The sequence below is a fragment of the Babylonia areolata genome, chromosome 30 (genome assembly GCF_041734735.1).
Source record: "Babylonia areolata isolate BAREFJ2019XMU chromosome 30, ASM4173473v1, whole genome shotgun sequence".
In the NCBI taxonomy this organism is placed as follows: Eukaryota; Metazoa; Mollusca; class Gastropoda; order Neogastropoda; family Buccinidae; genus Babylonia; species Babylonia areolata.
In genome coordinates this window covers 901,659-928,161 of record NC_134905.1, presented here as the reverse complement: position 1 = coordinate 928,161, position 26,503 = coordinate 901,659, and the positions used below count along the sequence as shown (strand labels likewise).

At 47.3% G+C, this 26,503-nt stretch overlaps 1 protein-coding gene across 1 annotated transcript; it reads left to right on the top strand.

Annotated features, from left to right (window-relative positions):
• On the top strand, nt 1-26,503 carry LOC143275216 (sperm motility kinase 2B-like). Its single transcript, XM_076579192.1, is given in 7 exon segments — nt 1-115; nt 5,619-5,831; nt 8,264-8,492; nt 10,992-11,224; nt 13,488-13,633; nt 16,420-16,652; nt 26,356-26,503. Coding segments are annotated over 7 exon segments (1,317 nt in total).

Here is a 26,503-nt window from a genome sequence, read left to right as displayed (position 1 = left end):
ATGAGGCCGGCAAAACGAGGAAAAAAACGCAAAATGGACGCGCTCATTGGCGGTGATAACTCCACAGCCCATGAGAGCTGTCCCTCCACTGCCAAGGCGCCATGTCTTTCACAAGGTAAGAGGAGCGAGGTAGGTGGAAGGCTCAGTTTTTGGGGATACACTTTTCGGATATTGTTCGCCATGTCTTTCCCGCACCACACCCACTGCGACACAGAGTTAAATCTTTACTGAGCTGTAGATAAATATAGTATACACTATGCCAGATTTAAACAAGGGTTTGTTCACAACAAGTGATCCAAAAGCACTTAAATGGACACTGATTACGAGGGCAAAAGGCTTTTAGCCAATAGCCAAACATTTCTGTGATTCTGTGACACCAGGAAACACTTTTTCAGTGAAAGGGTCACCAAGATATGGAACAGTCTCCCAGACGAAGTGGTCCTGGCACCGTCGGTGAATGCCTTCAAGAACAGACTGGATGTCTACTGGAAGAACAAGCCAGACAAGTACAATCCGTCTTGCCAATAAGCCACGCATGCAAAGTTTAGTATGTACAACTGATGACCCACACGGAGCGATGAACAGGTCTTCAAGACCTAAAACATCGTACAGTTCAAGTTCAAGTTCAAGAGTGGGTAGGTCCGGCCGCTATGTAATGCTGCTTGAACTTGAACTGTTCGATGTTTGAGGTCTTGTAGGAAGTCCTGTTCATCGATCCGTGTAGGTTATACGGCTAGTATACTAAAGACTTTGCATGCGTGGCTTATTGGCAAGAGGGATTGTACTGGTAAGGTTTCTACTTCCAGCAAGCATCCAACATACTCTTGAAGGCATTTTACAGAAGGTGCCAGGACCACTTTGTCTGGGAGGCTGTTCCACGTGTTGGTGATTCTTTCGCTGAAGAAGTGTTTCCTGGTATCACATTGGGTATGGTGCGGGAACAGTTTCATTGCATTACCTCTGGTGCCTGCATCCTTGGGAGTTTCAAGCTTTGGTTTTTCGGTCTTGTAGATTCTGTGGACATCATTTGAAGGTGTCGATCATATCCCCTCTGAGACGTCTGTGTTCCAAGCTAGGCAGGCCAAGTCGCTCCAGTCTTGCTGGGTATGGCAGTTCACTGATTGAGGAGATCGACTTTGTGGATCGGCGCTGCACATCCTCTAGTTGTTTGCATAATGTCTTATGTTGGGGTTGCCACACAGTTTGTTCATACTCGAGGATAGGCCTTGCTAGTGCCTTGTACAGCTGGATGAAGAGCTTGCAGTCTAAGAAGAACTCGAAGGTTCTGCGGATGACGCCTATTTACGCTGTTTGCTCTTCATGTGACGTTGCTTAAATTAGCTGTGTAGCTATGGCTGACGGATCGTATTTATTTTTTATCACTTTTCACTTCGCCCTAGCAAGCGCAATACTGCATACATCGAGCTGAAAATTGTATCAGAAAATAAAACCACCTTTGTTCGTTCCTCTTAGTGTTTCTTTTATTGTGTCTTAGGCAGTGTGAGTGAAACTGATCGCCCGAAGTGGAGTAACCTTCGCTCTTCAAAACGCAGCGCGGGAAACTGAGAAGTTTGCCGACGTCTGCTTCTGGTCTGAGAGGGTTGGTGACAAAAATAGGTTACGGAGGTTGCTCCTTACAACCAATCGACTTAAGAGACCTATCAAATAAAAGATCACGTTCTCTACTTTTACATGGGCTAAGTTTCCAGTTGATTTATTTAAACTGATTTATAAAAAGAAATGGCTCAAAATTTACCTATTTTTCTTCACGCTCTACTGCACTTCCAGACAAATTAAATCTAGTCAAACCCACTACTGAAAAGTTTATTCTTTCTTATTTAAAATGCTCTATAAAATGACTCGAAAGCTTATAAGGAGCAGCCTCCGTTTAACGAAAAAGTGGAGACCTCGTATTTTTTTTACTGATACCACTGACAACTAGATCTGTTTTTAGATCTGAGGTTTCAATACTCGACTTCTTGGAAGTCTTGTCACAGGGTCCAACGTATTTGAGGTTCTGATTCAAATACGGAGGGAAATTATATTTTTAAAAAATGGAAACCAACTTGACATTACTTATTTTAGTAAGTACTTGAATGGTATGTTGCATGATTTTATTTAATATCATCGTTTTCTGTTGTGAAACAATTTTCTTTCAGACAATGAAAGACAGTCAATAATTCCTTCAAAATAGCAGACGAATTTTTCTGTGTTGTTCAATTGGTCTTGTTCAACTTTGTGATCGCACAACATACTAACTCATTTTCTAACTTCTGTTTTCATTTCAGAGAACTCTCTCTCTCTATCTGTGTGTGTGTGCGTGTGCGTGTGTATTAGAGAGAGAGAGAGAGAGAGAGAGACAGAGTATACATCACACACACACACACACACACACACACACACACACACACACACACACATATATATATATATATATAGAGAGAGAGAGAGAGAAGAAGAAGGAGAAAACCCAATGAAAATAACACTACCAGGGGTACATTTGATGCTGTATTGTAAGACTGTTGTTCCCTTTCAACCTTTTTATGCCTCAACACTGATACAGAGCATGCATTAGTTCAGCTGGATGTCTGGTACGATTAGCTGTGCTGATTAATAGCTAATAATGATGTATATAGTAATAGGCCTCCTTCGGTCATGGATGACCATGGATAGAGTATATCCGACCTAATGTCTAATTGGGCTGTCTGCTTGGACCAAGCAGCGTTGCCTGTGACTGTAGAGATCGATGCGAGAGAGACAGTCTCTGTCGCAGCGGTCACATGTGTAAGCTGATGCTGGTCTGTTGGCTGCCGTCCCTTTTCTGTGTGATGATGTATAAACAAGAAAACAATTACATAAAGGGAAGCATACATCATTGATTTTGAAACACACACACACACACACACACTCCTGAAAAATATCTAAAAGGATAATAATTTTTAGCATTAATGGAGCACATTATCCCCGATCGTCTTGAATAAAGCTTTTTTTTTTCATATAATCTTATCAAAAGCTGTCATTTATTAAGATTTATTATTAACATTTGCTGTCTTGTAAGTCTACAGTCTTTCCAGAACCTGAAAATATCTTAAATGTTTATGTAGATGCAATAGTTTTTGAGTTTCAGTCATTTTAGTAACGCTACCATCAAAACTGCAGGATCGGACATGCAGAAAATAAGCATTTTCCTCAGAATTTATGACACTGGCATTCAGCCAATAACATTAACAGCCAACTAAAAATTATCTGAGGTCTTCTGCGTACTATATAGATCATATATGAAGAGTTTTGACTATGAGAATGCATTAGTGGCAATTCTACACGGGTTCCAAAATGTCATTATTTTGTGAGGTTGGCTAAAATCGCGGAATTTTTTGAAAATTCAAAACTCTATATCTCTAAACCTATTTGAGATACTGCTTTGAAATTTGGTGTGGCATCATACTTTATTGCACTCTTTCACGCTTGTAAATAGGAGGCTTCTGCTATGAATTTGAAAATTTGGCCGGAGCTACCTAGTAAGAGGAGCGAGTTTGGTGAAAGGCTCAGTTTTAGGGACACGCTTATCGGAACATTTTCAAGATCTATAAAACAGAACCTCTGAACCCAGTCTGTTTCTGATGTATATTGTATAAATTGGTTTGTCGCGACATATTTCTCTTTGTGAAGTTCGGGCTGCTCATCCATATAATTATTTACACGTAGAAAGATCCAGTAATCAATGTCATAGTCCAGCTGGCAGTGATCATAGTGACATACTCGTCACAGCCATGTATCTGGTACAGGTGAGGTAGAAACCACAAGCTGTATGCTCACTGAAGTAGCTGGGCGTCGATCCTCGATCGACACGAACGCGGTGCTTCGCGGAAATCCCGACGAGAATATCGACGAAAAGACATGACGCACACTAGGTCGCCCCACCCTCACTGTACAATACATAATGTTGCATGTAGGTAGTCCGCGCATCCCATCAAAAGTTGTTGTGTTTTTTACCAACAGCCGGAAATGACGAACAGGCATATCAGGGCCTAGCGGAAATGACGAACAGGCATATCAGGGCCTCAAACCTCTCCCAAGTTCAAGACAGCAACGAGGGTTGACAGCTTCATTTGTGAAAATCAATATCAAACTTAAAAGATGATCTTTTCTTTCTTTTTTGGTCACATATTTTCGTTGTCAATGTTATATATGATCAAATGAGGAACCAAGAGGGACAAGTACATATTGAATTAAACGTTTCAGTACTAGCCTGCAATTACTGCATTGCTTTTTAGAGTCGCCAACCTCCTGGTACTTACTGTCACCTGAACATAAAACTCCCACCTTCTAACACTTTAAAGAAATGTCTTGGACACACCCCTTATTATAATGATCAATAATTGTTTTTATTGAAATATAATTTGACCTTGATGCTTGATTTGCAATCTGATGGAATGCCAACATACAGTTTGCAAACCCAGTGATCCAAAGAATTTTAACAGATGGTACGTTTATGAGCCAAATGCGTGGGCTTTAGCCAGTTCATCTACTACTACTGCTACCACTACTACTACTACTGGGACATTCATAAACCGAACGTGTAGGCTTGAGCTAGTCCCTTGATTACTACTACAACAACTACCACCACCACAACTTCTAGGCCTGTGAATACATATTGAAGTGGTAGAATTTGTTAAAGTGTTGGACGGGAACATGGTAGGGCCTGTGTATATTGTATATTGAAGTGTTAGTGTTAAGTTTATAACGACAGGCTGGTTTCCGCCTTCATGTTCCATTTGTTGAAGCCTGGGTCTTGGTTTTGTAAAGGTTTTCATTGTTCGAGTGAGTCCTGGCGTTTAGAGTTGTCTGCCCGCTCCTTTTATGCGACCCTGTATGTCTGTTATGTGTTAGCAAAAAACCAAACAAAAAAACCCAAACCAACAACAACCTGAATTGACAGTTCCACCTCCAAGTGACGTCAATATTGTTGGCATTTTTATTTTTCCACATTCCCCAGAAGCTTGGAAGGTGATGCAGTCTCGCCACTCAAGTCGGACTCTTTTCCCCACTTGCCAAGAGTCGTGCCAGACACTGGCACCACAACACAGCAAAACACAGTTCCAGTTTCAGTTTCTCAAGGAGGCGTCACTGCGTTCGGACAAATCCATATACACTACACCACATCTGCTTGGCAGATGCCTGAGAAGCAGCATCAGCCAACGCGCTTAGTCAGGACTTGAGTGCATGCTTATGTATTTGTGTCCCTATCACAGTGGATTTCGTTTTACATAATTATTCCAGAGGACAACACTCTCGTTGCCATGGGTTCTTTTTCAGTGCGCCAAGTGCGTGCTGCACACGGGACCTGGGTTTATCGTCCCATCCGAAAGACTAGATGCTCAGTTTTGATTTTCCAGTCAAACTTGGGAGAAAGGGCGAGAGCGGGATTCGAACCCACACCCTCACGGACTCTCTGTGTTGGTAGCTGAGCGTCTTAACCGTTCTGCCACCTTCCTTGCTTTGCAAAACAAAACAAAGCACAACATAACACAACACAACAATATCGGTCTTTCCGTGTGTGTGTGTGTGTGTGTGTGTGTGTGTGTGTGTGTGTGTGTGTGTGCGCGCGCGCACCACAGGCACTGCTTCAGGCGACTCTCAAAGTGGCGTCGTGCACAAGTTCATCACCCTCGTGCGAGACTTGGAGGGGGAGGGGGAGAGGGAGGGAGGCCCCGAGCGGGACGGGGGGCCCCCCCTGGAGGTGCACTCCGTGCTGTGTGACCTGGAGGACGTGTGGACCCAGCAGTACCCCCTCCCGCTCTCCGCGCACCCCAGCAAACCAATCAGGACAGGTTAGAGAGAGGGGTGGGGGAGTGGGGGTGGACTCCGTCCGGGCACGGCATTTGTTTGTATGTGGATGGCAGAACATTTGGATGGTCTATAGCGTGTGAGTGTGTGTGTGTGTGTGTGTGTGTGTGTGTGTGTGTGATTCGTTTGTCAATCGGATGAGACAGTAAACCGAGGTCCCGTGTGCAGCACGCATTTAGCGCACGTAAAAGAACCCACGGCAACAAAAAGGTTGTCCTTGGCAAAATTCTTGTAGAAAAATCCACTTCGGTAGGAAAACAATAAAAACTGCATTCAGGAAAAAAAATACAAATAAACAGGTGGCGTTCTTAGTGTAGCGACGCGCTCTCCCTGGGGAGAGCAGCCCGAATTTCACACAGAGAAATCTGTTGTGACAAAAAAGAGTAATACAATACAGTTCATACCTTCATAAGTTATTTGTTTGGTCTTATTGTATGTATAGGTTCACACACGCGAGCGCGCGCGCATGCACGCACACACACACACACACACACACACACACACAAATATATCTATAAATCAATCAGCCTATATGTGGAAATAGAGATAGAAAAACATACGTATAATCATCCAGATGGACAGATCGATAGATAGTCTGCGCACAGGCTTTGGGGATCAGACTGTCCAGATGTCAATCTGTAAGTCTGTCCCTAAATTTCTTTACAGTAGTATATTTTTCCAAATTGTCTGTTATCCATCTGTCCGTCTGTATGCCAGTCAGTCTGTATGTTACTGATGAAGTCACCGATGCCATAACTAACAAATCATTTGGCAAGAACAGACTTGCATACAGACTTTAAGGAAACCAACATGCTTGAATTCATTTGGGGCTGATAGTTCAAGTAAACAGGCTGGTCTTAGCATAGCCTGATCTTATTTGCCGCTAGTTTCAGTTTCGTAATGAGGCGTCATTGCAGTTGGACAAATCTATGTACGCTGTACACACACACACACACACACACACACACACACACACACACACACACACACATATATATATATTTGTATTTGTATATATGTGTGTGTACCTATCAGAGTAGATTATTTCTGCAGAATTTTGACAGTAGATTTCCTCTGCAGAATTTTGCCAGAGGACAACACTTTTGTTGCCATGGGTTCTTTCTCAGTGTGCAAAGTATGTGCTGCGCACACGGAACCTCAGATCATCGTCTCATCCGAATGACAAGACGCTAAGTTTGACTTTCCAGTCAAACTTGGGAGAGAAAGGGCGAGAGCGGGATTCGAACCCACACCCTCACGGACTGTGTATTGGCAGACGACTGTCTTAACCATTTTGCCACCTTCCTCCTGGGCTATAATTATGGTTAATTAAGATGATATGTCGCAAGAAACTACAGGTGTCCTCTCCCGCACTGACTCCTACAGGCACTCCATCTACCCTTCAGCTGTCCGCCTGTGGAACCAGACTCCAGACCATATAATCTCAGCCATTTCCCCTCAGTCATGCAAGACCTGGACTGAAGTCTGGCTGCGAGCCTCAGGCTCAGTATAATAATAATAATAATAATGATAATAATGGTATTTCTATAGCGGTGAATCTTGTGCAGAGACAAATCAAAGCGCTTTCGCACCAGTCATTCACACGCATGCATAACTCTAAAACTGTAGAAACTAAAGACAAGGAAGAGGCAGGGAAGGGAGGCTAATTTGGTAAGAGGTGGGTTTTAAGGCCAGACTTGAAAGAGCTGAGTGTGGAGACTTGACGAAGCGAAAGAGGAAGTTCATTCCAGTTGCAAGGTCCAGAGACAGAGAAAGAACGGCGGCCAACAGTCGAGAGCTTGAATCTGGGTATGTGTAAACAGAGTGGATCCGAATCTGATCGTAGTGAGCGAGATGGAGTGTAGAGGTGAAGGCAGCCACAGAGATAGGAAGGGGCTGATTTGTGAATACATTTATGACATAGAGTGCTGATCTTGTACTTTATTATGTGTGAGACAGGGAGCCAGTGGAGATATTGCTATAGATATAGTGGAGAATAGCTACAGGAAAGGTGGTTTTTTTTTTTTTTTTTTTTTTTTGACTGATGCCGTGTTGGGCCCGGGTTCCCCTGGCTGAACTAGGGGGCTTAACTACGGTCGTACACAGACATCAGTCATATGGAGTCAGTCATATGGAGCGCAACACCCACTCCCCCCCCTTATTGTGGATTGTTGCCCTGTATAGGGATTACCACAGCATTATAGACAAGACAAGACAAGAACCGTGTTCAGTCGTAATTTTTTCGAAGATGTGAGAGAGTTTTGTGCATAACGTGGTTGAATATTTCATAAAGTTGGACAGTCTACTGCAAATCACCCCCCCCCCCCACCTCCCCCTTCCACCTCAGTCCCTTGTGTGTGTGTGTGTGTGTGTGTGCCACGTGCTGACCAGCAGCAGTGTTTGTGTGGGTTGCCAGGCAACAAATCGTACGATGCCATCTTGCCGGACCTGCCGGCGCTGGGTTACCGGCCCCTGACTCTGGTGGCTAAGGGGAGGTCAGGCACCGTGCTGCTGGCCCAGGACCTAAGGGAGACCACCAGTCGCCGGGACTCGGAGTGCCGCCCCGTGGCCATCAAACTGCAGTCTGGCCGCAAGAGGAAACAGCCCGCCAACCTGAGGTATTTATAGATCGGACGCGGTGCCACGCACACACACACACACACACACACACACAGTCACACAGAACAACAGCAGCAGAAGAACAACAACAGTGGGAAAAACAACTGACATTCAACACCCACAGCAGAACAACAACAACAGCAACGACAACAAAACAATAACAGCAGCAGCAACACAACAGCAGAACAACAACAACAACAGCAGCAGCAAAACAACAGTATCAACGGCGACAGAACACAACTACCAACCAAAACAAACCAATCGTATTATCAGTACATAATGATGCGGGTGGTGTGTTCAGCAGGAAAGACATCATGGGGTGATGGAGGGGTGTGCTGTGTTCAGCAGGAAAGACATCATGGGGTGATGGAGGGGTGTGCTGTGTTCAGCAGGAAAGACATCATGGGGTGATGGAGGGGTGTGCTGTGTTCAGCAGGAAAGACATCATGGGGTGATGGAGGGGTGTGCTGTGTTCAGCAGGAAAGACATCATGGGGTGATGGAGGGGTGTGCTGTGTTCAGGAAAGACATCATGGGGTGATGGTGGGGTGTGCTGTGTTCAGCAGGAAAGACATCATGGGGTGATGGAGGGGTGTGCTGTGTTCAGCAGGAAAGACATCATGGGGTGATGGAGGGGTGTGCTGTGTTCAGGAAAGACATCATGGGGTGATGGAGGGGTGTGCTGTGTTCAGCAGGAAAGACATCATGGGGTGATGGAGGGGTGTGCTGTGTTCAGGAAAGACATCATGGGGTGATGGTGGGGTGTGCTGTGTTCAGCAGGAAAGACATCATGGGGTGATGGAGGGGTGTGCTGTGTTCAGCAGGAAAGACATCATGGGGTGATGGAGGGGTGTGCTGTGTTCAGCAGGAAAGACATCATGGGGTGATGGAGGGGTGTGCTGTGTTCAGCAGGAAAGACATCATGGGGTGATGGAGGGGTGTGCTGTGTTCAGGAAAGACATCATGGGGTGATGGTGGGGTGTGCTGTGTTCAGGAAAGACATCATGGGGTGATGGAGGGGTGTGCTGTGTTCAGGAAAGACATCATGGGGTGATGGAGGGGTGTGCTGTGTTCAGGAAAGACATCATGGGGTGATGGAGGGGTGTGCTGTGTTCAGCAGGAAAGACATCATGGGGTGATGGAGGGGTGTGCTGTGTTCAGCAGGAAAGACATCATGGGGTGATGGAGGGGTGTGCTGTGTTCAGGAAAGACATCATGGGGTGATGGAGGGGTGTGCTGTGTTCAGGAAAGACATCATGGGGTGATGGTGGGGTGTGCTGTGTTCAGGAAAGACATCATGGGGTGATGGTGGGGTGTGCTGTGTTCAGCAGGAAAGACATCATGGGGTGATGGAGGGGTGTGCTGTGTTCAGCAGGAAAGACATCATGGGGTGATGGAGGGGTGTGCTGTGTTCAGCAGGAAAGACATCATGGGGTGATGGAGGGGTGTGCTGTGTTCAGGAAAGACATCATGGGGTGATGGTGGGGTGTGCTGTGTTCAGGAAAGACATCATGGGGTGATGGTGGGGTGTGCTGTGTTCAGCAGGAAAGACATCATGGGGTGATGGAGGGGTGTGCTGTGTTCAGCAGGAAAGACATCATGGGGTGATGGAGGGGTGTGCTGTGTTCAGGAAAGACATCATGGGGTGATGGTGGGGTGTGCTGTGTTCAGGAAAGACATCATGGGGTGATGGAGGGGTGTGCTGTGTTCAGGAAAGACATCATGGGGTGATGGAGGGGTGTGCTGTGTTCAGCAGGAAAGACATCATGGGGTGATGGTGGGGTGTGCTGTGTTCAGCAGGAAAGACATCATGGGGTGATGGTGGGGTGTGCTGTGTTCAGCAGGAAAGACATCATGGGGTGATGGTGGGGTGTACTGTGTTCAGCAGGAAAGACATCATGGGGTGATGGTGGGGTGTGCTGTGTTCAGCAGGAAAGACATCATGGGGTGATGGTGGGGTGTGCTGTGTTCAGCAGGAAAGACATCATGGGGAGATGGCCACTGCTAAAAAATTAGGTGGATAGCGCATGTATTCTTTGAGATCCTTAACTAACAAAAGCCAGCGGAAGTGTTCAATCAGCCATTTTGCCATTCGTGTCAGTACAGCGCAAAGCGGTACTTCATATAATGTAGCCGAGCGCTCAGCTGGCTACGATGACTGCTTCACCTGCTCATAGTGTTTGTTAAGCTGACAATCCTTTGTGTGCCTCCACAGCAAGTTAGCGCACCATGTCACTACACTGTTTTCCTGTAATAACTTTGGTAAATAAACCATTGGCAGATTTCAATCAAGACACAACATTTGGCATGTCGTGGGGGAAGCCTAACACAATTTCATTGAAGATACATGGTTACAGTTAAGGAACTACCACCAGTTAGCAGACGACTTTTCTATGGACTGACAGCTGGATACGAGTGTCAGTATGGCGTCCAGTTGGCTTCAGCTTTCCTGGCCAATGAGCTATCCATGTATTTTTAGACCAGTAGGTGATGACGGGGTGTGGTGTGTGGTGCTGTGTTCAGCAGGAAAGACATCACGGAGGAGATGCTGATCCACCAGCGGCTGCAGCACCACAACGTGGTCAGCCTGTTGACCACCATCAGCTACCAGGGCCGCCTGGGGCTGGTGCTGGAGTTCTGCGAGAGCGGCTCCCTGGACCAGCTGCTGAGGGCCCACTCCGCCTGCTTCATCCCGGAGACGGTGGCCCGCCGATACCTGTTGGACCTGCACGCTGCCCTGGAGTACGTCCACCTCTCCGGTCAGTAAGGAGGGGTGAGAGGGGATGGGGACAGGGAGATAGCACACACACCCAGTCATGTCTTGTTTAACCACAGTCTTCATTCAGGTCACTGGGGGGAGGGGTATTATTTTGAAAATTATTAGTACGATGTAGGTCATGGAGAAACTACAGTCTTGTAGGTAGAAAGGGGGGTGGGGGTATCATATTAAAATGTTCATTACAATTTAGGACACCGAGGAAGCACACCTAGTTATGCCTTTTTTTTCTTTCTTTTTTTCTCGTTTGTTTTTTCAAGGTGGGTAGGGTGGGGGTGGGATATCATTTTCAAATTTTTTCTATCACTGTGTGGGTCTGGAGTGGAGAAATCACAGTGTCTTCTTTTAGGTGGAAGGGGAAGGTCTTTCAAAATTCTTACTACAATGTACTTTTATGTAGGTCGTAGAGGAACCACAATATCTTCCTTTAGGTGGAAGGGGAAGGTATTTAAAAAAAAGTCTTATTACAATGTAGGTCGTGAAGGAACCACAATATCTTCTTTTTGGTGAAAGGGAGGAGGAGGGGGGGGGGGGGTTATTTTTTAACAAATTCTTATTACAATATAGGTCGTGGAGAAACCACATCTTTTAGGTGGAAGGTAGGTTATCATTTAAAAAACTATTATTACAATGTAGCATCTGAGTTTACTGATGGGTAATGTATCAATCATCGGCAGGAGTGGACAACATCCCATCAGAACTGGTCCAAGCAGGGGGTGAAGTTATGATAGATGTGCTACTGAAAATCTGCAACAAGATCTGGCAAACAGGGGAATGGCCCACACCGTGGACACAATCACTGATCATCACCCTCCCCAAAAAGGGCAATCTCCAGCAGTGTCAAAACTACCGCACCATCAGCCTGATTAGTCATCCCAGCAAAGTCATGTTGAAGATCCTGCTTAACAGACTGAAACCACAAGCAGAAAACATCATTGCTGAAGAACAGGCAGGTTTCAGACCAGGAAGGAGCACAACTGAACAAATCTTCAACTTGAGGTTGCTATGTGAGAGGTACCATCAACACCAACAAGACCTCTACCACGTCTTCATTGATTTCAAGAAGGCATTTGACAGGGTCTGGCATGCAGCTTTGTGGGCTACCATGAATCTGTACAACATCAACGCCAACCTGATCAGACTGATACAGCACCTCTATGACAAAGCCACCAGCGCCGTCTACCTCAACAATAGCATCGGGGACTGGTTCAGAACCACAGTCGGAGTGAGACAAGGCTGTCTACTCTCCCCAACACTCTTCAACATCTTCTTAGAAAGAATAATGACTGACGCACTGGAAGAGCATGTAGGAACAGTCAGCATAGGCGGCAGAACAATCACAAACCTACGTTTTGCCGACGACATTGATGGACTGGCTGGAAAAGAAGAAGAACTGGCAAGCCTGGTCAAACATCTAGACAAAGCCTCCACATCGTATGGAATGCAAATCAGTGCGGAGAAAACCAAACTGATGACTAACAACACCAACGGCATCAGCATTGACATCAAAGTCAACGACGAAAAGCTTAAAACAGTCCACAGCTTCAAATATCTGGGAGCAATCGTGTCAGATGAAGGATCTAAACCAGAAGTACTCTCGAGAATTGCCCAAACAACAATGGCACTCAACAAGCTGAACACCATCTGGAACAACAAAAACATCGCTCTCAGCTAAAAAATCAGACTGATGCGTTCCCTGGTTATATCAATATTGCTCTACGCCTGCGAGACTTGGACCCTGACTGCAGACATCGAGAGAAGAATCCAAGCTGTCGAGATGAGATGCTTTCGTAGACTACTTGGCATCTCCTACAGAGACCACATCACTAACACGGAAGTGAAGAACAGAATCAAGCAAAGTATTGGACCCTACGAAGACCTTCTGTCCATAGTGAAAAAACGCAAACTTAGGTGGTATGGACACATCTCCCGATCATCTGGTCTTGCCAAAACGTTCCTACAAGGCACCGTACAAGGAGGCAGAAGAAGAGGACGGCAGAAGAAGAGATGGGAAGACAACATCCGGGGGTGGACAGGCTTGACGCTCGGTGACGCCCTGAGGAAATCAGAAAACCGTGAAGAGTGGAGAGGGGTGGTGGCCAGGTCAGCAGCGGTGCCCCAACGGTCTGAACCCAGACTACGGGAGAGGTGAAGGTGAAGGTGAAATGTATCAATCGTGAAGGATGTGCCTCTCTTGTTTTGCTTGTGGTAAATGTGCACGTATGCCTGTGTGTGGCGTGTTGCAGGGGTAGCCCACAGGGACATATGTCCAGCCAACATACTGGTCAGTGGAGACAACTCCCTCAAGTTGGCCGACTTTGGCCACGCCACCTACTTCCGGGCTGGTGACCCCTTATGTGAAGACTTCGGCTGTGGCACACCGGGATATCAGGTAATGTCAGGCTGTGGCACACCGGGATATCAGGTAATGTCAGGCTGTGGCACGCCGGGATATCAGGTAATGTCAGGATGTGACACACGGAGATATCAGGTAATGTCAGGCTGTGGCACACTTCGATATCAGGTAATGTCAGGCTGTGACACACCGGGATATCAGGTAATGTCAGGCTGTGGCACACCGGGATATCAGGTAATGTCAGGCTGTGGCACACCGGGATATCAGGTAATGTCAGGCTGTGGCACACTTAGATATCAGGTAATGTCAGGCTGTGGCACACCGGGATATCAGGTAATGTCAGGCTGTGACACACTGAGATATCAGGTAATGTCAGGATGTGGGACACAGGGATATCAGGTAATGTCAGGCTGTGGCACACCGGGATATCAGGTAATGTCAGGCTGTGACACACCGGGATATCAGGTAATGTCAGGCTGTGGCACACCGGGATATCAGGTAATGTCAGGCTGTGACACACCGGGATATCAGGTAATGTCAGGCTGTGGCACACCGGGATATCAGGTAATGTCAGGATGTGGCACACGGAGATATCAGGTAATGTCAGGCTGTGGCACACTTCGATATCAGGTAATGTCAGGCTGTGACACACCGGGATATCAGGTAGTGTCAGGCTGTGGCACACCGGGATATCAGGTAATGTCAGGCTGTGGCACACTTAGATATCAGGTAATGTCAGGCTGTGGCACACCGGGATATCAGGTAATGTCAGGCTGTGACACACTGAGATATCAGGTAATGTCAGGATGTGGGACACAGGGATATCAGGTAATGTCAGGCTGTGGCACACCGGGATATCAGGTAATGTCAGGCTGTGACACACTGAGATATCAGGTAATGTCAGGCTGTGGCACACCGGGATATCAGGTAATGTCAGGCTGTGGCACACTGAGATATCAGGTAATGTCAGGCTGTGGCACACCGGGATATCAGGTAATGTCAGGCTGTGGCACACTGAGATATCAGGTAATGTCAGGCTGTGGCACACCGGGATATCAGGTAGTGTCAGGCTGTGGCACACCGGGATATCAGGTAATGTCAGGCTGTGGCACACTTAGATATCAGGTAATGTCAGGCTGTGGCACACCGGGATATCAGGTAGTGTCAGGCTGTGGCACACCGGGATATCAGGTAATGTCAGGCTGTGGCACACTTAGATATCAGGTAATGTCAGGCTGTGACACACCGGGATATCAGGTAATGTCAGGCTGTGACACACCGGGATATCAGGTAATGTCAGGCTGTGACACACCGGGATATCAGGTAATGTCAGGATGTGGCACACTGAGATATCAGGTAATGTCAGGCTGTGGCACACTGAGATATCAGGTAATGTCAGGCTGTGGCACACTGAGATATCAGGTAATGTCAGGCTGTGGCACACTGAGATATCAGGTAATGTCAGGCTGTGGCACACCGGGATATCAGGTAATGTCAGGCTGTGGCACACTGAGATATCAGGTAATGTCAGGCTGTGGCACACTGAGATATCAGGTAATGTCAGGCTGTGGCACACGTAGATATCAGGTAATGTCAGGCTGTGACACACCGGGATATCAGGTAATGTCAGGATGTGGCACGCCGGGATATCAGGTGATGTCAGAATGTGGCACACTGAGATATCAGGTAATGTCAGGCTGTGGCACACTAGGATATCAGGTAATGTCAGGCTGTGGCACACTTAGATATCAGGTAATGTCAAGCTGTGGTAACCAGACAGGTAATAATATAGTCTGTACACCAGTCAGATAATACTGCAGCCCGAATCGACAGCTAGATACAGAAGCTAAATAAAACCTCAAACAATGGGAGGAATCCCGTAAAAGCAAAGTAGAAAGTGCAGCTGCTAAAACCCAACATTGAAACAGGAGGATTAGCTGTAGAGGATTTACTAAAGAGATGCTTGTTAAAATTCCCGGGGGTTTTCACCCTGGCTTTTCCCACCTACCTTACGTCCCACGCAATCCCCTCCACCCCCCCCCCCCCACCCCTACCCCCCTCCCCTCCCCCTCCCGTGAATCCAATAACCCGACAGGACACGCAGTGTTGGTAAGTGCTGGTTTGGAAAGAGCGGATGTTGGTACGTGGAAATGAGAATATCTCGTGTCGTGGCGCCGCATGGGGCTGGGGAGGGGGATGGGCGGGAGGAGAGAGCTAGTTTGTTGAGTGATGGAAAGGAGAATAAGAAAAGGGATGAAGGTAGTTCAGTTTGGTATTATCATGCATATCTACCCTGAACGTGCAGCTGAAAGACACCTCTCCATATTTTATGGACAATTAAAGTTGTATCGTGTATGACGGGCGCAAGAGCCGAGTGGTTAAATCATTGGACTTTTAATCTGAGGGTCCCGGGTTCGAATCTCGATAACGGCGCCTGGTGGGTAAAGGGTAGGGATTTTTCCCATCTCCCAGGTCAACGTAAGTACGGACCTGCTTGCTTCTGAACCCCCTTCGTATGTATACGCAAGCAGAAGATCAAATACTCACGTTAAAGATCCTGTAATCCATGTCAGGGTTCGGTGGATTATGGAAACAAGAACATACCCAGCATACACCCCCCCGAAAACGGAGTATGGATGCCTACATGGCGGGGTAAAAAACAACAACAAAAAACAACCAAACAAAAAAAAAAAAAAAACGCGGTCATACACGTAAAAGCCCACTCGTGTACATACGAGTGAACGTGGGAGTTGCAGCCCACGAAGGAAGAAGAATGTTGTATCGTGCATGTCATACATGTCGTGTGGTCCTTCCCGTGGCAGGCCCCCGAGGTGGTGATGAAGACGCCCTACGACCCCCGCGTGGCCGACCTGTGGGGGCTGGGGTCCGTGCTGTACGCCATGGTGGTGGGCCGCCTGCCCTTCGGCCGTATCAAGGACGAGCAGGAGGCAAGGTCACTGCGACCTTTGCAGTTTCCAGAGCCGCACGTGCTGGTATTGACCCGCGAGGTGAAGGACCTGCTTCGGGGCATGCTGGCCTACGTGCCTTCCGCCAGGTAGGTTTTGGGCATACGTGTGTGTGCGTGTGTGTGTGTGTGTGTGTGTGTGTGTGTGTGTGTGTGTTTCCCTGATACAAGTCATGTCAGTATGTTTCAAGTGATTCGTCGTTTAATGTTAAAGAGTGTCGAAAGCAACTTTATCCCTCTTTATCTTCAAAGTTATCAAGGATAAAAGAAAGGGTGTTCGGTTTCATGTTCAACAATTCTAGGTGTAATACTGCAAGGCAAGGATCTGAAGACGAAAATATCAACACACATTGAGCACTATTTCCCTTCCGAAATCCCCTTGAATGTCAGTTGTTTTTTGTGTGTGTGTGCGTGGGGGGGGGGGGGGGGGGGGGGTTTCTACAACACTCAACTTAAAGCCGGGGGCAGCGGCGTGGTGACCGCCTTATGAGTACCTACAGTCTCAGTTGTCGAGGTTGGTGAAGTGTCGTCTCGGGGTTGTCGTGCTGGGGGGGATTGACGTCAATCAACGACGCTGGAGCTTCCCCCCCGGGGGTCCGGACGATGGGGTGGGGCCATTGTCGTGCTGGAGTGACGTCAGGTCGCCTCAGAGGGAGAGTGGAGTCCCTTGGCGACAAAGTCCGAAAATCGCGCACAAGTTTCTTCTACAACATAATCCACAGAAATCCTGACAGTGACAATGGCACTGCGCTATACTATCATGTACAATGACTCCTTTATTCCCTTTGCAACCCACCAGGTTAGATGCTTAGTAAAATCTGCGAGAGAGAGAGAGAGACGCTTTGACACTTTGATGTCATTGGCCATGACGTTCTCTTGACCCCATGGGTGAATGCCTCAGCATATTTTCCTTACATAACAAAACGTTTAGAATAAACGAATGAAAATGAAGAAAGCAAATATTGAAACAAAACAAATTTCTTTCCCTGAAGAAAAAAAAGGTAGCAACAACAGACCACCCAACACATAACTCCGTTCTTTCATCCAGCCGTTAAGGCAACAGATTACGACATTGGCTACTAAAGGAAATGTCAAATCTATCAAACCGCGTGGAAAAAGAGAGCGAGAGAGAGAAAGAAATGAGAAATAAAGTGTTACTTTTGATCTGACTAACATCTCTGATGTGTGGCAGTAATTAACAGAGATTGTATAGGTCATATGCACCATTTATATACTTATCCAGGTCAGAATGATACTATATACGTGCTCACTATCAGCATTTCGTTCAGGAGCAAAATGTATGGCTTGACTGTTCAGGTTTCACGTGTTGTCCATTGTTTCCCATTGGTTAAAACTTTAACTCACTCAGTACGGCCAGTCCTCTATTCTCCTCTACACAGACCCCTCGGATGTCCAGTGGGTGTCTCAATGACCCAACCTTTAGCTTCTGTCGTCAGAAATGTGGTATTCTTTGTCAACATTCACCTCTTCAGTATAAGAGCCTTCCTCTTGCAATATTTTGATGGTGGTAATTGGGGTGAAACGCTGTTAACGTCGTCTCTTTCGCCGTTCGTATGGAGGGACTTAAGCAACTTCACAGGTTTTTGCGTGCTTGCTTGCAAACAACTGCTGTCCCTCTTTGAGCTGGACAAAAAAGGGTTGAGTATGATGACAGACGTGTTTGTGTGATTGTATTTGTATGTTGTTGTTGTGTGTGTGTGTCTGTGCGTGTGTGTGTCTGTGTCTGTGCGTGTCTGTGTGTTTCTTGGAAACCATATCATGAATTAAAAAACAGACCTTTCGATGAAAAAAAAAAAAAAAATGCTGATTTTATCCTAAACTTTGATCGGCTTAGCAAAGTTTCTGAATCTGAAGTTTTTAACGGGTCTTCAGTATCTAAAATACTGCACAAAAATAACAGACTTTCACAACGCTAATGCACGCAAAGTAACCATAGACAATGTCGTCTGCATGACACAAACCATCAGCCGTATGTAAGCAGAATAAATAGCAAAGCCTTCAAGCAGAGACGACGTCATTTGGTTGTCCACCTCAGGGGATGTTGTGGAAAAGGTTATATCCCAGGGTGCTAAAGCTGTGTAGCTGTCTAAAACTTGTCCGCATATTGGCATTGAAGCTTTCTTTTCTTATCGTCGTAATGGCATTGAAGCTGATGAGTTCCTTTTCTTATCGTCATAATGGCATTGAAGCTGCCTCCTTCCTTTTCTTATCGTCATAATGGCATTGAAGCTGCCTCCTTCCTTTTCTTATCGTCATAATGGCATTGAAGCTGATGAGTTCCTTTTCTTATCGTCATAATGGCATTGAAGCTGATGAGTTCCTTTTCTTATCGTCATAATGGCATTGAAGCTGCCTCCTTCCTTTTCTTATCGTCATAATGGCATTGAAGCTGATGAGTTCCTTTTCTTATCGTCATAATGGCATTGAAGCTGATGAGTTCCTTTTCTTATCGTCATAATGGCATTGAAGCTGCCTCCTTCCTTTTCTTATCGTCATAATGGCATTGAAGCTGATGCCTTTCTTTTCTTATCGTCATAATGGCATTGAAGCTGCCGCCTTCCTTTTCTTATCGTCATAATGGCATTGAAGCTGCCTCCTTCCTTTTCTTATCGTCATAATGGCATTGAAGCTGCCTCCTTCCTTTTCTTATCGTCATAATGGCATTGAAGCTGCCTCCTTCCTTTTCTTATCGTCATAATGGCATTGAAGTTGCCACCTTCCTTTTCTTATCGTCATAATGGCATTGAAGCTGATGAGTTCCTTTTCTTATCGTCATAATGGCATTGAAGCTGATGAGTTCCTTTTCTTATCGTCATAATGGCATTGAAACTGCCGCCTTTCCAACGTTTGGAGTGAAACTTACAGAAAGCATGAGGCATACGTATTTGTGCGCGTGCACACACACACACACACACACACACACACACACACACATGCATGCATATTCGCGGTGATCTAGAGTGTACGAAATGAGGACACGCAATTGGATTCACACGCAAAAGTGGGGGCGGGGCAGAAGTTCACGCCCCCCCCCCCCCCCCCCTCCTTTCTCCCTTCTCTGCTTCCTTCCATAACAGTTTGAGTGATCCTTTGACAACTGGACAAAATTAACAAAGGTCATGTGGGCAGTATATACTCAGTGCACGTAAAAGAACCTAAGACAACATGATTTTCCATGTAGATATATATAAATCAATGTTTTTTTTGTTTTTTAGGAACAGTGCCCCCAAAACGTGACCGGAAAATTGTGGCGGTGTACTGTTGTGAGGCCCTGTCCCCGATCAGAGCACTGTGGATATCACTACAGAAAATATGTTGTGATAAGAAAGTAACACACTGCAATTACACACACACACACGCACACACACACACACACACACACACACACACACACACACTGCTTAGCTTCACTAGCCATGAGTAGCTTCACTGCCTAGCTTCACTAGCCATGAGTAGCTTCACTGCTTTGCTTCACTAGCCATGAGTAGCTTCACTGCTTTGCTTCACTAGCCATGAGTAACTTCACTGCTTTGCTTCACTAGCCATGAGTAACTTCACTGAGCCACGAGTAGCTTCACTGAGCCACGAGTAGCTTCACTGAGCCATGAGTAGCTTCACTGAGCCATGAGTAGCTTTGCTTCACTAGCCATGAGTAGCTGCACTGCTTTGCTTCACTAGCCATGAGTAGCTTCACTGCTTTGCTTCACTAGCCATGAGTAGCTTCACTGCCTAGCTTCACTAGCCATGAGTAGCTTCACTGCCTAGCTTCACTAGCCATGAGTAGCATCACTGCCTAGCTTCACTAGCCATGAGTAGCTTCACTACTTTGCTTTACTAGCCATGAGTTGCTTCACTGCCTAGCTTCACTAGCCATGAGTAGCTTCACTGCTTTGCTTTACTAGCCATGAGTTGCTTCACTGAGCCATGAGTAGCTTCACTGCCTAGCTTCACTAGCCATGAGTAGCCTCACTGCCTAGCTTCACTAGCCATGAGTAGCTTCACGGACGCACTTATAGACAGGAAGAGTTGGCCTAAATGCTACCGCAGGCTGGGTGAGCGTGGCCCATGTCAGCTCACGTGTAGTTTGCTTTTGCCGGATCTCGAAATACCCACACGATGGTACGCAATTTTTTTCGCTGGAATTTGAAATGCCAAACAAGAAGCCAGTCATGTCTTCTCTGTTCCGGCATGTGGTAAAAAAGAATGATTCACCGAGACAGCCGTGAGTAGCCTCACTGAGCCCTGAATAGCTTCACTGAGCCCTCAGTAGCTTCACCGAGCCCTGAGTAGTAGCTTCACTGAGCCCTGAGTAGTAGGTTCACTGAGCCCTGAGTAGCTTCACTGAGCCCTGAGCAGCTGCTTCACTGAGCCCTGAGTAGTAGCTTCACTGAGCCCTGAGTAGCTTCACTGAGCCCTGAGTAGTAGCTTCACTGAGCCCTGAGCAGTAGCTTCACTGAGCCCTGAGTAGTAGCTTCACTGAGCCCTGAGTAGTAGCTTCACTAAGCAGTAGCTTCACTGAGCCCTGAGCAGTAGCTTCACTAAGCAGTAGCTTCACTGAGCCCTGAGTAGTAGCTTCACTGAGCCCTGAGCAGCTGCTTCACTGAGCCCTGAGTAGTAGCTTCACTGAGCCCTGAGTAGCTTCACTGAGCACTGAGTAGCTTCACTGAGCCCTGAGTAGCTTCACTGAGCACTGAATAGCTTCACTGAGCCCTGAGTAGTAGCTTCACTGAGCCCTGAGCAGTAGCTTCACCGAGCAGTGAGTAGTAGCTTCACTGAGCCCTGAGCAGTAGCTTCACCGAGCAGTGAGTAGTAGCTTCACTGAGCACTGAATAGCTTCACCGAGCAGTGAGTAGTAGCTTCACTGAGCACTGAATAGCTTCACCGAGCAGTGAGTAGTAGCTTCACTGAGCACTGAATAGCTTCACCGAGCAGTGAGTAGTAGCTTCACTGAGCCCTGAGCAGTAGCTTCACTAAGCAGTAGCTTCACTGAAGCCATGAATAGTTTAACTGCTTAGCTTCACTGAGCTCTGAGTAGTAGCTTCACGTAGCCCTTACGAGTAGCTTCACTGCTTAGCTTCACTAGCCATGAGTAGCTTCACTGCTTAGCTTCACTAGCCATGAGTAGTAGCTTCACGTAGCCCTGACGAGTAGCTTCACTGCTTAGCTTCACTGAGCCCTGAGTAGTAGCTTCACGTAGCCCTGACGAGTAGCTTCACTGCTTAGCTTCACTAGCCATGAGTAGCTTCACTGAGCCATGAGTAGCATCACTGCCTAGCTTCACTAGCCATGAGTAGTACCCCACTGTATAGCATCACTAGCCATGAGTAGTACCTCACTGCATAGCTAGTGAAGCCCTGAGTAGCACCACTGCTTAGCTTCACTAGCCATGAGTAGCTTCACTGCCTAGCTTCACTAGCCATGAGTAGCTTCACTGCTTAGCTTCACTAGCCATGAGTAGCTTCACTGCTTAGCTTCACTAGCCATGAGTAGCTTCACTGCCTAGCTTCACTAGCCACGAGTAGCTTCATTGCCTAGCTTCACTAGCCATGAGTAGCTTCATTGCCTAGCTTCACTAGCCATGAGTAGCTTCACTACTTAGCTTCACTAGCCATGAGTAGTTTCATTGCCTAGCTTCACTAGCCATGAGTAGCTTCACTGCCTAGCTTCACTAGACATGAGTAGCTTCACTGCCTAGCTTCACTAGCCATGAGTAGCTTCACTGCCTAGCTTCACTAGCCATGAGCAGCACCTCACTACTTAGCTTCACTAGCCATGAATAGCACCTCACTGCATAGCTTCACTAGCCATGAGTAGCTTCACTAGGCACGAGTAGCTTCATTGCCTAGCTTCACTGAGCCATGAGTAGCTTCACTGAGCCATGAGTAGTTTCACTGAGCCCCGAGTAGCTTCACTGAGTAGCTTCACTGAGCCCTGAGTAGCTTCATTGAGTAGCTTCACGAGCCATGAGTAGTATTGCAGCATAGCTTCAATGAGCGCTGAGTATTAACTTGAGTGAGCCCTGAGCACGTGCCGACTGACTGTAAAAAAATGCGAACCAGTAAAAGGACATTGGTTGCTGGGGTGGTTGGCCCTGTTTTAAGTAAAGCCCCGGGGGGGAGGGGGGAGGGGTGGGGGGGGGGGGCATAGTGGGCGGAAGGGGAGAGCGTGCATGTGCGTGTTCAGAGGAAATCAGGAGACTGAAAGGACACCCTCTTTTTTGCCCCCCTCCCCCATGATTTTAGGACCATTCCAAGAGGACGGTATTATTATTTCATTGGATGGTATTGCTGTTTTGTTTGTCACGATAGCTTTCCGTGGGGAAAACGCGTCTCTAGGGTGCAGCAACATTAAAAAAAAAAAGAAAAAAAAGAAGAAAAAATTTGGTTGTTTCGTCTGTCTGCAAACGCATTTGTGAAACTATCAAAGTGGATTTACTACCAAGGGTACTTCAACGTGCACGGAGGACAAGCTGCACCCCGTTGGTTTATTTATTGTTTCACCCAAAAGGCTAGTACCTAGACCATCGTGGAGGGGAGGGGTTAAGGGGGAGGAGGGGGTGAAATTCGTAGTCCACTGCTGATCTGGAACCTATGATCACTCAGTCCCCAGCCCAGCGTTTTACCACTGAGCCACTGCTCCTCTGGGGGAAAGGAGAGGGTCAAGGTCGGACTATCTTTATGACCACTGAGCCACTGCTCCTCTGGGGGAAAGGAGAGGGTCAAGGTCGGTCTGTTTTTATGACCGCTAAGCTGCTGCTCCACTGAAGAAAGGGAGAGGGTCAAGGTCGGTCTATTTTTATGACCGCTAAGCTGCTGCTCTACTGAAGAAAGGGAGAGGGTCAAGGTCGGTCTATTTTTATAACCACTAGTCTACTGCTCCACTGAAGAAAGGGAGAGGGTCAAGGTCGGTCTATTTTTATGACCGCTAAGCTGCTGCTCCACTGAAGAAAGGGGGCAGGGTCAAGGTCGTTCTATTTTTATGACCACTAATCTACTGCTCCACTGAAGAAAGGGAGAGGGTCAAGGTCGTTCTATTTTTATGACCACTAATCTACTGCTCCACTGAAGAAAGGGAGAGGGTCAAGGTCGTTCTATTTTTATGACCACTAATCTACTGCTCCACTGAAGAAAGGGAGAGGGTCAAGGTCGTTCTATTTTTATGACCACTAATCTACTGCTCCACTGAAGAAAGGGAGAGGGTCAAGGTCGGTCTATTTTTATAACCACTAGTCTACTGCTCCACTGAAGAAAGGGAGAGGGTCAAGGTCGGTCTATTTTTATGACCGCTAAGCTGCTGCTCCACTGAAGAAAGGGGGCAGGGTCAAGGTCGTTCTATTTTTATGACCACTAATCTACTGCTCCACTGAAGAAAGGGAGAGGGTCAAGGTCGTTCTATTTTTATGACCACTAATCTACTGCTCCACTGAAGAAAGGGAGAGGGTCAAGGTCGTTCTATTTTTATGACCACTAATCTACTGCTCCACTGAAGAAAGGGAGAGGGTCATCACATGAGCACTGCTGGATTAAAAAAAAAAAAAAAAATCTTGCAACAGAAACATGAATCTTATCACATTTGATCGATCACAACTGACTTTTTTTTTCCCTTTCTTCTGTCGACAACATCAGTGTGGCACACACAGCACATCGTGCCCCCGTCCACTGCTGAAATGACATCAACCTTGCAAAATATAGACTCGTTATCCCGGAGAATCTCCATTCTACAATTTGTAATACCCAGGGCCCTATTTTCTCTTTGGCTTTGAAGCGCCAGCCGGGGAGATAACTGTGCACTCATTAAGAGTTTTCCATTCCAGGTCACACATAAACAATCTTTAACCACGGCCTGGTAAATACTTTGAGCTGCTTACCTTGTCGCCAACGGTTGGCACTAGCCAGATGGATGTCATTGCACTGTCGTCACCTCCTTCAGAGCTTTTCGAGGAAAGAATTTTAAAAAAACAAGGAAAATATGAGAAAAAAATCTCATAATTCTTTTTTAACGTTAGCGCTGTCTGAAAATCTCTAGATTTATTCTAACAGGCTCCTAGAAGGTTTATTTTGTCCAGACGTAAATCTTCTCTAACACGAGTTTTCACGTTTATTTTCATCTGTCCACGTCTTTTTTTTTTCTCCAGCAAAAACTCGCTTGGTTTGGAGTATGTGCGACTGTGTATGTGTGTGTTTTGTGTGTGTGTGTGTGTGTGTGTGTGTGTGTGTGTGTGTGTGTGTGTGTGTGTGTGAGAGAGAGAGAGAGAGAGAGAGAGAAACCAGTCAGTGCCACGTGTTACCCCCACACTGCCTGTTACAGGTACAGCCTGATTCCCCACGTGTCACCCACACACTGCCTGTTACAGGTACAGCCTGATTCCCCACGTGTCACCCACACACTGCCTGTTACAGGTACAGCCTGATTCCCCACGTGTCACCCACACACTGCCTGTTACAGGTACAGCCTGATTCCCCACGTGTCACCCACACACTGCCTGTTACAGGTACAGCCTGATTCCCCACGTGTCACTCACACACTGCCTGTTACAGGTACAGCCTGATTCCCCACGTGTCACCCACACACTGCCTGTTACAGGTACAGCCTGATTCCCCACGTGTCACTCACACACTGCCTGTTACAGGTACAGCCTGATTCCCCACCTGTCACCCACACACTGCCTGTTACAGGTACAGCCTGATTCCCCACCTGTCACCCCCACACTGCCTGTTACAGGTACAGCCTGATTCCCCACCTGTCACCCACACACTGCCTGTTACAGGTACAGCCTGATTCCCCACGTGTCACCCCCACACTGCCTGTTACAGGTACAGCCTGATTCCCCACGTGTCACCCACACACTGCCTGTTACAGGTACAGCCTGATTCCCCACGTGTCACCCCCACACTGCCTGTTACAGGTACAGCCTGATTCCCCACGTGTCACCCACACACTGCCTGTTACAGGTACAGCCTGATTCCCCACGTGTCACCCACACACTGCCTGTTACAGGTACAGCCTGATTCCCCACGTGTCACCCACACACTGCCTGTTACAGGTACAGCCTGATTCCCCACGTGTCACTCACACACTGCCTGTTACAGGTACAGCCTGATTCCCCACCTGTCACCCACACACTGCCTGTTACAGGTACAGCCTGATTCCCCACGTGTCACTCACACACTGCCTGTTACAGGTACAGCCTGATTCCCCACCTGTCACCCACACACTGCCTGTTACAGGTACAGCCTGATTCCCCACCTGTCACCCCCACACTGCCTGTTACAGGTACAGCCTGATTCCCCACCTGTCACCCACACACTGCCTGTTACAGGTACAGCCTGATTCCCCACGTGTCACCCCCACACTGCCTGTTACAGGTACAGCCTGATTCCCCACGTGTCACCCACACACTGCCTGTTACAGGTACAGCCTGATTCCCCACCTGTCACCCACACACTGCCTGTTACAGGTACAGCCTGATTCCCCACGTGTCACTCACACACTGCCTGTTACAGGTACAGCCTGATTCCCCACGTGTCACCCACACACTGCCTGTTACAGGTACAGCCTGATTCCCCACCTGTCACCCACACACTGCCTGTTACAGGTACAGCCTGATTCCCCACCTGTCACCCACACACTGCCTGTTACAGGTACAGCCTGATTCCCCACGTGTCACCCACACACTGCCTGTTACAGGTACAGCCTGATTCCTCACCTGTCACCCCCACACTGCCTGTTACAGGTACAGCCTCACGTGTCACCCACACACTGCCTGTTACAGGTACAGCCTGAACCGAGTGAAGAACAGCGTGTGGATGGAGTCTTGCACAGACCGCGTGCAGCTGGGCAACTTCTACCTGGTGCGGCAGCCTCAGAAAGTCTGCGACGGCGACCGGGAGAGGCAGCTGAAAGCGGAGTACGGCATCTGA